Source organism: Zootermopsis nevadensis, unplaced genomic scaffold (assembly GCF_977971745.1).
Source record: "Zootermopsis nevadensis isolate Lab colony 2312 unplaced genomic scaffold, Znev_1.0 Znev_ptg000009l, whole genome shotgun sequence".
Taxonomy (NCBI): Eukaryota; Metazoa; Arthropoda; class Insecta; order Blattodea; family Termopsidae; genus Zootermopsis; species Zootermopsis nevadensis.
The window spans coordinates 1,714,872-1,727,947 of NW_028259141.1; the positions used below are offsets into that span (position 1 = coordinate 1,714,872).

The 13,076-nt window shown below is 35.3% G+C and overlaps 1 protein-coding gene and 1 long non-coding RNA gene across 3 annotated transcripts; one reads left to right on the forward strand and one right to left on the reverse strand.

The window, feature by feature from the left end:
- Positions 1-323: 323 nt before the first annotated feature.
- Positions 324-10,999, forward strand: LOC110838905 (uncharacterized). 2 transcript variants are annotated; one of them, XM_087345406.1, is made up of 5 exons: positions 324-648; positions 1,076-1,201; positions 2,639-2,728; positions 4,161-4,331; positions 9,008-10,999. In XM_087345406.1, the coding sequence occupies exons 2-5, from the start codon at positions 1,082-1,084 to the stop codon at positions 9,893-9,895; spliced, it is 1,269 nt and encodes a 422-aa protein (XP_087201532.1). In that variant the 5' UTR covers positions 324-648; positions 1,076-1,081; the 3' UTR covers positions 9,896-10,999. The 2 variants fall into 2 exon arrangements, with proteins under 2 accessions (XP_087201532.1, XP_087201533.1); XM_087345407.1 differs by having other exon boundaries at positions 1,079-1,201.
- LOC147874306 (uncharacterized) lies at positions 10,747-12,564 on the reverse strand. Its single transcript, XR_015534251.1, has 2 exons — positions 12,504-12,564; positions 10,747-11,256 (listed from the first exon to the last, which is right to left on the reverse strand). It is a non-coding gene; the product is annotated as an uncharacterized LOC147874306 (long non-coding RNA).
- Between the last annotated feature and the right edge of the window lie 512 nt (positions 12,565-13,076).

Below are 13,076 nucleotides of genomic sequence, written 5' to 3' on the forward strand. Positions count from 1 at the left end.
TTTTTTCTGTAGTTCAAGAGATAGAACTACGACAGTTACAAAATGAACACTCATATGCACCAGGAAGTGAAATTACGGCACCCCGTCCTCATTCTCCAGAAATGACTACATCATCAGTATCATCAATTCCAGATAACAAATCAAATATTTCAGAATATTTTCACCATTTTCAACAAACTTGTTTTTTTTAGAATCCTTTGTGTTAATAATATTTATATGTTAAAAAATTAAAGTTAATTGATGAAAGTAATTATTTTATTAAACTTACCTTATACATACCGCAAAACGTTCTCTGGGAGATATTGCTTTTTTCCAGTTGGTATTGTGCTTTATAGTCACGGGTTGTACTTTATGTAGAAGAATATTATGTGAATATTTACTCATCCTAAAATATTAAAAATAAGTTTGATATTTGTGCCAAAGCTGTTTGTACAGATAGTGTGTTGTGGGTTTGTAATGCGCATTATTTTGACTGCCCCATGCCTCAAAGTGAGGTTATACTCATTATTTCAGTTAATTCGACATAGCGTCGCTTATGAAGAAGACATAGAAGGCTAAAAAACAAAGTTATCTTCCTCGAGAGTTGTCTATCTTTGCGGCCTACAGCTTTTTACAGAGTGTGACAAAATTCCTAACATCTGTGGAAGGGTATGTTATACATAATTTAATATATTTTTCGTTATTCTTGTTAGTCACTTTTCACACATTCAGTTCACAGACCATTCACTATAACATTATATTTCTGTTCAGTGTGATCAACATTGTGTTGCGATTGCCCGTTTTTGTGTAACTTTACTGGGAACTGTAATTTCTCTTCCCAATGTGAAGAAATATTTTAATGTATTTTGTATGTTTGACATATGCTATGTTTGAAATCTGTATTGAATTCTGTACGTAGCACACACTGTGTGAATTTAAATTACTTACATATTTTTATGTTTAGCTGTTATGACAGGCAGGCATTAACATTGTCGTATTACTACAATTTTGCTCATATGCATTATTCAGAGTACAACTGTTTTCGTCGATTTTGTTTTATCTAACTCAATTTTATAATTAATTTTTAATTTTACAGCAGAACATGGGTATAATCAAAATGGAAAATGATGTTGATGTTGTAAGTGAAAAAGATCCCACTCGCATGGTATCTGATGAGGTTAATATACAATCAGCGCTTTCCATAAGGACAGTTGAAACTGAGGTAAGCCTCGCTTTCAGATGAGATTTTTTTCTGTCCATTTGTACACATGCCTGAGTGTTTGTATTTCCTGTATGAGTTATTATCATCTGTAAAACAGTTCTACTGTACCTTTATAAAATAACTCTGATATGCTGCTGTAGTGCTCCAGGCCTGTAAGAATAATAGCAAATTGCAGTCTGAATTGGGTAGAGTACGTATATTCATTATCTGATTTGCAATACAAAGTAACATAGACACCTTTTTCAGGCTTGTAGAAGGACTGTGCCCCAGTAATTGTAAATAAATACTAAACAGTGAAATATGTTGCAAATGAAATGTAATACATTTGTTCTTGTTTGTGTCTCGTTTTAAAGCTTAAGTGCATGTGCGAACACACTTATGCATGTGTGTGAGTGAGAGACATTAACAAACGTAATAATTGTGATCATCTGGAAATTTTTACAAGTAATAATTTCTTTCCATTATTCATTTAAATTGCTTTACGTCTTTTTTAGATTTATTTTCATATTACGTTTCCACTTACAAGTCTTATGAAAAATCTGTTTTGACAGAATCTTATATTTTGGTGTGGATTTTTTGTTATAAATTACAAACCTGCCCATTATATTTTTTTCTTTAGATACTCTAACGACACAAGAAAAAGAAAACGTGTCTGTTCTCACAAACTATTTCGTAATGTACACTGGAATGGTATTGAAGTGATAGTTTGCTTATTGTGTTATTGGGTTATGATATATACACTGAGTTACTACTACACCACTGTTAGTTGTTAAAACTCGTTTAAAAATGTTACATGCAACAGTTAGTGTAATGCAAACAAGAATTCAGTTACAAAACCTGAATTGAGGAGACCCCTTGATGGAGCAAGACATAGAAGGGAGGATAATATTAAGATAGGACTTAAAGAAGTAGGATATAAGCACAAGGACTGGATCCTTGTGGCTAAGGATAGCAACCAGTGGCACGCTCTTTGAACTCACTCTGTAAGCCTCTGGGTTCCGTATATGCGGCTAATTTCTTGACTGCCTGAGAACTAGTTTGTTCAGCAGACTTAGTTCAGTAAAGAAATGAAACATTGCATTTTACATGTTTAATTTGTTCAGTTGTTCTTGAGGCTGTTCGTACAGCACATGCATTACCACAGTTGTAATCTAATTGTTTCAGTCCTGATATATATAGACGCTCTTATGTGATGCTTACTGTAATTATCAGCTCCTCCAAGTTACTGATCGCCCAAGAAAGGTTATCGATCCTTGCTCTAGCCCTTTATTTTGCAAGCATGTCTTATTGCGTTATGATTACATTTTGCATGGAAATTGTAAGTGGACAGAATGTGGTCATGATCAACATCAGGTGTGGAGGTTTTGCATTACTTCATTTTGCTTAAAATTGTACCTGGTTCACAAAATGAGACATGTGTAACGTCTTCTTTCGCAGATCATGGATATGAAGGTTGAGGATTTCGCAGGTTCACAAGAAGAGGAGGATCCTGTAGCAAATCTTCCATTAATAAAGTCAGAACTTGAGGTGAGTTTCACATTTTTATGAACTTTTAAGAAATATGTAGGATTACGTATTGTGTGTCTCTTGTCCATCTCCACATGAAGCAATTCCACTCAGGTGAATGGATTTTGAAGTGTCCTTTGGAAAAAGGTGCCAGGGGACTGAATTTTGTTGCTCGGTGTTTATGAAATACCATTTTAAATTTCTGTTGCATCAGTTTTAAAACATGTGAAATTAAACATTGACCAAACTGAGAACTATTTTAGAAAAATATGGCCCATTAATCTTGTATATTTTGTGGGCTTTGTATTCAAAATGCAGCCTGGTATTAAATCTGTTATACATTTCACAGGAACTATGAATGTTTTAAGATAATCATTTATTTCTTTTGTGTCTTGATACAAATTGTACCGATTTATTAGAACAGTGTTGTCGTTTCTGTTACGCATCGTGAATTCTTTCCATATGGGGGGCTAAAATTGAGTATGTAATAATAAACTTTGATGAGGAGATAAATTTGCAGCCATGGAGACTTTTAATTAAGGAACAAATTGTGTCATAACATTTTCTGCCTTGTTTTTGACTTTGTTTCTATAGACCCAAATATTCTCCTTTGCTCTGTCGTTTTGGCACAGCTTTGATTAAATGAAATATTTAAGAGGTTAACTTGACTTCATATATAAAAGTTGGCCGGGAGGGAGGAACGTTAATGCGTCACTCTGTTCAGTATTTCTGTCCTAAACATACAAAATGTAATTTCATTATTGTGTGCACTTTATTCATGCCGTGTACATTTAACTATCGAATAAACCCCGTAACAAAATTTGTTGTGACCATTGAGTATGTGCTTTCCTGTCTCATTACATAATCCAAGCCGTAATCAGTTGAGCCATTGTCAATGCTTTGGCATGAACATGACAAGTAAACTGATGCGGAGGTCTTTTATTTCATATTACATGGAGACTATGCTATTGAAGTGATATTTGTATTAAAAATCCTTTTCATGGTAATTATGTTGATAGCTATAAGGAAGGAAATCTTTATGAATCGGCTACTATGATTCCATGTTGGTGTTTTTCTAGACTTTGTCCATAGTTTGATATTCTAAAGCAGAACCGCTATGTTTTGAGAGTTGGCTCTGCTCTTGACTTGTGGTGAAAGTACCTATTCTGTTGGGTCCCATAGAAAAGTCTTATTAATCCCTTGGGATTAGTCCCTCCTATTGGACCAGAGCAGTTCTAGTTCCCAGAGCGTAGTGATCTTGTTTAAAATATCAAATGATGGATCATGTCCAGAAAATCAGCAATATTAAATTAATTCCACCATCGTCAGGCTCCTTTAAAGATGTTCTGCGGCTGCTATTAGTTTAATTCAGTACAATTGTATAGATAATTATTCCTTTCCATGCAGTGAGCGAGCACAATCACAATTCATAATGAGTATGGTTATTTTACAGGACTCCATCAATTTACAGAAAGTTGTACCCGATTCTTATAGTGAAACGAGTCTCGAGGCTCCTTATGATGACAATCAAGTCATGGATATCAAAGTTGAGGATGACGGAGGTGTGAAAGTGGAGGAGGATCCTCTCCTGATACCATTTCCATTAATAAAGGCGGAGCATGAGGTGAGTTGTGTGAGCATTTTTAGACACGTTGCATCTCCATTTTGAAGTGTCCGTTGCAAACTAGTGCAAGGGAATTGTATTTGTTGCCTGCTGTTTGCGGAATATCACTTCCGTTTTGTGTTTAATTTATTTTAAGACGTGTGATATTAAATATTGAGAAATACAAGAAATGTTTTAAGACAGATGTAGCCAGGCAAGTCTTTGATAGTTTTTCCAGACTTTCCAGTAAGCCTTGTTTTGATGGCATTAATTCCCATTGAATTCTATGCACATTTTTGTGGATCTGAGAATGTTTGAAGGTTTTCTCCCTTTCCTTTCTTTCTTTCTTTAACTTTGTAGGAGCGTGTATCACTACAGGGACATAGACCTGCCGTTTCAATTAAGGACCTTTATCAGGATAATTGATGACCCTCTAAAAATGTAATATTCCTTGATTTGTAAATGACTATGTTGGACATTGTTAATTTTCTATTGCCTTGATTTAAAGACTCCATCAATGTAAGACACACTTGATTTAATGGTAGGTATTTAGGGGGGGGGGGGATGCCACATCAAATGTAAAATGCATTGTCAGTATTCCTGTCTTTGGGTAATTCGTTGTCATTTACTGACAGTTTTAGATTAGCGGCAGTTTGGATCAAATGAGGTCTTCTCCAGTAAACAGAACACTTAGGTTTAAGTGCGCGTTACTCATTACTAGAATGAAAAGATAAGCTGAATCTTTGGATTACTGTCTGAAAGTTTGTCCTTCACATGATTCCTGTCTAGGGTTATTACTGAATGATGAACAAATATACGTCGCTCAGAGCCACCTGAAACTTCCGATATGAGCGATTCTTAAATACACTTGTTACCATATCACTGTCAGGTGATTTTTATATGTAATTGTTTTGTATGAATGTCAAACATGGTCTCTCACTCTGAGGGAGGAACGTAGATTGCGGTTGTTTGAGAATAGGGCGTTGAGGAGGATATTCGGGCCTAGTAGGATAGACGATGGGGTATGGAGAAAATTGCATAATGATGAGCTCAGAAATTTGTACTCCTCCCCCAGTATTATCAGGGTGTTTAAGTCAAGAAGAATGAGATGGGCGGGGCATGTGGCTCACATTGATGGGTCACTGTGTGTTCACCGAGTTAAGTTCGGGAATCCTTAGGGGATGAGACCCCTTGGGAGACCTAGACGTAGATGGGACAATAATCTTAAATAGGGATCTTTGGGAGATAGGAGTTGAAGGAGACTGGATTTTTTTCGCCCAAGACAGTGACCGGTGGAGTGCTTCGGTTAATTCCGTGATGAATCTTAAGGTTCCGTAAGCCATCTTGTTAGTTATATATAATTGTCCCTACCAATTCTGTAGTTATGTCTCAAAAAATATTTTGTTTCTGGATGTCAAATAACATTCTTCATAGTTAAATGTTCCTTTGATGAAATACAAAAAAATAAGAAAATTATCTAAGATTTATTGTTTTTATAAAGGATATGAATTTCTGTCAAGTACATAACACATCACTAATTAGTTATGATATTGGTGGGCATAAATCTGACATTCATACAGTCACACTCTTACGTTGTAAACTAGAATGTTATAACATCATCAGGGTGATGAGGCATTGCCCCGATGACGGAGGCAGCAAGCACCTCTGAAACATCAGTAAACTTCTGTCAGATTACGCGGAAGACAACCTTCTTCATACTAGGTGCTTTTAGAAACTCAAATCTCAAGTAATGTGTCATGACGTATGTAATTCATTACTGTTACTGTCTTATGTCTAGTTGGTATTACTTTTTACGTCATTTACTTTACGTTATCTGTTGTGTTTAAATACTTGTGTTTTTATTTTCAGTAATGTTTGTGCCTCATGGTTTTGTAATTTTATGAGTTGTTTTATTTTGAGTGTGGTGTGTTTTTGTGTGATGTGTATTGTTTTGTTTGTGTCTTATTGTAGAACCACTGCCACCGGGTATCAACCCATATGCAGTTGATAATAATACCCCATAAAGTGGTGAATAGATGTGATAATAATAATATTAAAAAATATCCTCCAATTATCTGAACATCTGTAATTAATGTTCCTGTTTTCTCATTATCTAATATGTAATCAATTACTGACTTTGTGCCTTTAAAAGACCATGACACTGTTGTAGTTTATCCATATATACAGGGTGTCCCAGGAGGAAAGGTCAATATTCTGGTCATAGTATCGGTCTTTCTAAGCAAAAAAGTGTATATGTACGTGTGTCCTATTTCGAACTGCCTCTCTGCGAAAAGATACACAAACAGGTAGGCAGGATTTGTCGCTATAGAAACTTGTATTGTACCTTACAAGGTAATTGGAGGTTCTGTTCAAGTGTACCCCAATTTTAAAAAATTGATAGAATTTTGGTGATTTTACAGAAGTTGTTTTCTCTCTCTTAAATAGGATATGAGCCATTTTACAGCTTTTCCTCGAATGCCTTCAAAATGTAATGATTTACACAGTCAGAAGCTTTTGCTAAATCACAGCAAATTCCTCTACCCTGCATTCTTTTATTATTTGTTAGTTTGTAGGCTGCGTCTTCAGTGGATGCAACTTCCTGAAGCCAGATTTTTCTGGGACCAGTGTGCGTGCGATGATTTAACCTATTGTACATAACATAACCTCACATACTTCCGAAGAAGAAGTTAACAGTTCAGTTAAATGTATCTTTCCTCTTTCCCTTTTTATTATGTACCATGTTTTTTTTATTTTATTACAAGATTTTGTTATTAATCTAATTTAATACTGCTTTTAAGCCTATTTTATAACATCATTCAGGATTTTGCAGTACATAATATAGAATGCTGTTGTTTTTGGATATTAACTGTTCCTGCTGTAGATATGACTCCTCCTACATTTGCAAGATATTTTTAATTCTTGCGTAATCCAATCACTCTTTGTTTTGCCTACATTATAATTTTTATTAGAAAATTAGCTTCATAAATATTTAGAAAAATATACAAAAATGAGTTAAACTCTTTTTAATATTATTGTTTTTTTAAAAGATAAGTTGCCTACTACTACAATATTATATTAATACGAACTATTACATTATACGATATTATTCATAAGCTACTGGATATTATGGTCCGATAGGTAATTTATTATTGGGGAAGTAGATGATGAACTGAACCTTATATTTGCATAATGCTTCCCTCCTAACTGAAAAATAGCTGATATGTACTCCATTGTACTCGTGATTTTTTCCCAGTACCTGAAAAATGCAGAATGTGTGCTCAGTTTTGACAGATTACATAAGAATCTTCAGTGATGATGCCAAATAATTCCATGGATGTTTTGAATTAACCTTGATGGAGAATATTGAATTTAGAATGAAATAGTTACCCCCACATTATTAGGTGTTTTCTTTAATCCACGGCCAGAATACATGTTGTGATGTAGTGACAGGGGACCCGCATAATATGGCCTTTTCCCTGATTTATTTTTAAGCAGATTTGAAACTAAAGGCTACTGAAATATACCTATTAACTTCGCTATACCTATTAATATGTCCATGTGTAAGAACTTGGGAACAAACAGCTAATTGGATTTTCAAGATGTTTTATTTTGGCATTTTTTCTATTTGAAGAGACATTTCAGTTTGGTTCAGTGTCATGATGGCAACATTTGGTACTTTAAATTAACGCCTACATGTGCTTTTGCTTGAGAAAGTGACTTTGTGGTAGTGGTGGACAATCACCAGCCAGCTACGCAACCTCAATGAGCAAATGTAAGTTGTCATTCTTCATATTGCCATCATCAGTCATCCAAACAGAGGCCAGGCATCCTACTCAAGCTAAGGTCACTTGCCCCAAACACCTCTGATGTCACTCGCATCGTTCACAAAGGCCAAATTGCTGTGAGTGTGTCAGAATGGTTGCATTTGGCACACTTGTCATCTTTTCTTCTTCTTCTTCTTCTTCTTCTTCTCCCCAAGCCGACTTGTTCAGTGTTTATGAAATTCTGTTCTCGGGATAAAGAGATGGATGTGTTACAACAGGATGATAAGCATGTGATGCAAGTTCACTCATATCCAACTAAAATCATAATTAATTTAGTTGGATGTGAGTGAATTTGAGGTTAAATTGTTCTAGATTCTCCTTTCACTCTTACTTGTACTATAGATTGAACCCAGTATATGGTTAACTATATTGCTTCAAAGATATTTATCAGAAGGTTCACTATAATGCATAATATTGTATGTCACCATTATAACTACATCTGTGTATCCTTGCTTTTCGATGGTTTAGATACCAACAAATAGATTGGTTAACCTCTCCTTTTTCTCCACCAATCAGGCTAAGCAATGTGAGTAGGTTTTTCTAACAACAGATCTGGTTGGGTGAAGCAAACTTGAACTAGGACATCATGTTATTTAATGTGAATATGTAACTCTTATGGTTTTCTTCATGCTGCCAGTCGAGAGTTTGTTTGTGTTGTATAAAATTACATTCTTGACAAGTGAATTAACATATTTTTCTCAGGTAGCCAAGAAAGAAATGAAATAGGAATTATAATGCTATCCACCTTAGAGAATACGTCTGTTCTGGAAAGAACATACATTTCGCAATGAAATATTTATTGAGCTTGCTTATATCTTCTTTTCAGTCTCCTAATAAGATTTGTCCTAATATTTTTTTCAATTTGTTTGCTAGTTTCCTGCGAAAGAACAGATATTATTACAAGATGGTGAGCGTCCATATACCTGTGAAATGTGTCATAAATCATTCACTCGTCGAATTATACTGAAGAAACATCAACGCATTCACAGTGGGGACCATCCATATTCCTGTAATGTGTGTAACAAAGCATTTAAACAAAAGTGTACTCTGAAGACACATCAGCGTATGCACAGTGGAGATAGGCCATATTCGTGTAATGTGTGTAACAAAGCATTTAAACAAAAGTGTACTCTGAAGACACATCAGCGTACGCACAGTGGAGATAGGCCATATTCGTGTAATGTGTGTAACAAAGCATTTAAACAAAAGAGTAATCTGAAGACACATCAGCGTACGCACAGTGGAGATAGGCCATATTCGTGTAATGTGTGTAACAAAGCATTTAAACAAAAGTGTACTCTGAAGAGACATAAGCGTACGCACAGTGGAGATAGGCCATATTCGTGTAATGTGTGTAACAAAGCATTTAAACAAAAGAGAACTCTGAAGAGACATCAGCATACGCACAGTGGAGATAGGCCATATTCGTGTAATGTGTGTAACAAAGCATTTAAACAAAAGAGAACTCTGAAGAGACATCAGCATACGCACAGTGGAGGTAGGCCATATACCTGTGATGTTTGTAGTAAGTCTTTCAGGTTAAGAGCTGATTTGAAGATACATCACCGTGCACATAGTGGACACCGTCCATATTCCTGTAATGTGTGTAACAAAGCATTCATTTATAAGAGTAGTCTGAAGAGACATCAGCGTACGCACAGTGGAGATAGGCCATATTCCTGTGATTTGTGTAATACGTCATTTAGTCGGAAGTGTAATCTCAAGATACATCTACGCATCCACAGTGCGGAGCGGCCATAATTCTGTGATATGTGTAAAAAATCATTCGTTCAGAAGCGTGCTTTGAAGACACATCAACTTACACATGGTAGACAGCAGCCACATTAATGTGATGTATATCATAAATGATTTTCTTTAATGACTGCTCTGTTTTTCAGTGACATTAACTCTACTCATTAATAGAATAATCGGATGAGTCAATACATGTGAGGGGTGCGCATATTCTTGTGATATATGCAAGTCTTCCTATTATCAGAAGAATCTGCATCATGAATAAGACTTTTTCTTTTGTCAGAATGCAAATGAATACCTACTCCTGCACATTTTTTTAGTACAGGAATATTGTCCAGGATAGGAATAGTAATTGTGCATTTGAGGCAAAGGGCCGTCTCATTCTTGTGTTATACAATGATGAGCATCTCATGACGTATGACGTGATGTTTCTCGGCGACTAAATGCAATAAAATCTTCTCGCATCTCGTACTGTGTTATCTGTATGACAAGCATTCTTCAAACAAGCAAAACGTTGACAGCGAGGTCTTTTTGGTTTAACAATTTCTTTCAGTTTATTACTTCCAAAACATTTTATAACTGTTTCATTGGTATGGGGAATGTTATATAATTTTAAGATGTGTTAAGCATTTGTCATTTTTCTTATTTTCAGTTGCATATTTTACTGATAGTTGAAAATAATCATTCTAAGCTTCAGGTTACTTGCAGGTGAAACAGGAGTGTAAGTTGTAATGGCTTTGTTATAAATAGCCCACCTTCGGAATGCGGTACTTGGAAATGTCACGAGCAGATCTAAGTGACTGACATACGTGAATTTAGATGTAGAAATTTTTTTGTGTTTTGTGAAATATATTCCTATATAGTTGCAGAAATATTTATTGTTCTTTCCACGTATATTACATTTGCTGCTAATCTAATCACTGTCCAGGAAACTTCAGATGATACATGCTAGGAATGTGTGAAGTACATAAGCGTGTTTTGTTTCCAACAAGTGTCTTGGTTGAGTTTGAGGGCTTGAAGCTAATCACTCATCCCCATGTAGTGCCAATAGTAAAAATGTATGGAACTATGTCCTCATACCTTAGTCACCAATAAAGTACATGGATGACTTCACCTTCTTTACCTTTTTCAATACATTGAGCCACAGGTTGGGCTTAAAAGATACAGGTAGATTCTCACATTTCTTAGGAAAACTCAGGCAAGTGACGAATGCATGTAAGGAAAGTATTAAGTATTACAGTGTAGGTTTGGGAATTCATTCATGCATCGTAATCGTCACAGGTCGATGATTGTGATGCCTTTAAGGACTATGTATCCTAGTTATGCTGTGCCCAGGTGTTGATCAACACTGCTTCAGGCTCATTCAGACTCTGCAGACAAAGGAAGAAGTAATTTTATTTTGTGGGTGTATTACCCCTACAGGAAAAAAAATCAAGATTTTATAATGCTGTTTCTCCTGTGGGGTGGTTAGCAGTGACTTTGAAGTAAGCGTGTCACTTCCCTGTGTTACATTCAGAATTACAAAGCAGTTCTGCAGAAATGTGTTCAGAATCCCTGTAAAAATTTCATGTAATTCTTAAAAATGTCTCTTTCCACAACACTTGAACATAATTGTTCAGTTGGCAACATGTTTACTGTTTATAGAATGAATGTTGTATTTGCATGGCAGCCTGCCAGAGAGAACCAAGCTGTCATATGCCTTTATAAAAGTTTTCCTTCCTGACAGGGATCTGTGGTGTGGCAATGCAGATCATTTATGCAAGAAACAGTAACTACTGTAATGAATGGTAAGTAATGTAAAGTTGTCCCGCCTCAAGCGATGTAGGCCCTTGGGGGAAATGTGGTATAGATCCAACTAATTCTTAACCTTATAGGCTGTGAAGCCCTTCATTGAGCAATTTTCTCTGATACATTCCACTCCCATTTAGGCCCAAATATTTATCTCAAAATACTCTTCTAACAGTTCCTCAATCCATGTCCTCAAAGTGAAGAAAACCAAGACTCACACCCATTCATCACAACTGGCAAAATTACTTGTAAATTTTGAAGGGTTCAGAGACAGATGAATTCTTTCTGTTCCTTTTACCCGTTTATAAACTGTGGAAGGAAGTAGATCCAGATTCAGAAAGGTAGTGTTCTTTTTAAAAACACGATCGACATACTCCTGGAATTTAGAGATCCAGATGTCAAATCACACTTATTTCCTTTAAGACTTTGTTCTCATATTTGGTATTAGAACAAAACATTTTGGACTAAATAATAGCAAGCATTCCCTGAATTTAATGTGCTCTGATTTCGTCATGAATTGTCATTCTGACTTGTTAGTGTAATATATATTTTAGTGGCGTTTATAATTTGCGAATTATTCACCAGTTATTCGACTTTTACCATTACTAATTACAAACCGCCCTCATTCGTTACTACTACGAAATTGACGTTGCTGTAAGGACTACTAAATACCATAGCAACTAATAAAGGTCTCTTTATATAGGAACGTAAAGATAACGACACGAGCCCTTGCCGATTTTTCAGAAAATATTATTCAACGTTTTTCAATGGAACTCTTTATATTGACTCTGAGCTCGTCCGTTCCAGGAACGAGTCTCGCACAACTTACGCCTCCAACGATATTTTTCCTAAATCTCTTTCAGTTCACTTCCACGTCTCGTATGACAACGATCTTCTTACGTGAAGTGTTATATAATTTACAGTGTTTTCTTTTGAATTGTTAATATTCTTAATTTTTGAAATGGATGACGAAAAACTAATAGAATTGGGAAGATGAAATTGATTTCTGTATGACATGACGCACCCAAAATACATGGATCCAAGCTTAAAAAAATCAATTTGGAAAGAAATTGGAAGGAATTAAATTCAACAGGTAAAAAAATACGTAGTATTTATAGTTGTAAAGAATTTATTAAATTTTAAGAACAAACATTAAAATTAATTAATTGAATTTCACTGACCCTTAAATACTTATTAATCAATTACATTAAAATAACCTTCTGGTGAAGACAAAAATGATCTGAAATTTTGTCTAACTTGGAATGCCTGATGAGTCGTGTTTCCTCCTTGGTAATTTAAGTTTTGAAAGGTTGATGGCATTGCTGTGGAAGATTCTGTTTCTTCTGAAGGTGTGATGAAACCGTCATACTTCTTGATGAAATTATGAAGCACACACGTTGAC

Coding starts and splice junctions, on each gene's coding strand:
- LOC110838905 (XM_087345406.1), top strand. CDS start 1,082: ATGGGTATAATCAAAATGGAAAATGATGTTGATGTTGTAAGTGAAAAA. Junction 2,729..4,160: donor TAATAAAGTCAGAACTTGAG/GTGAGTTTCACA, acceptor GTTATTTTACAG/GACTCCATCAATTTACAGAA. Junction 4,332..9,007: donor TAATAAAGGCGGAGCATGAG/GTGAGTTGTGTG, acceptor TTTGTTTGCTAG/TTTCCTGCGAAAGAACAGAT.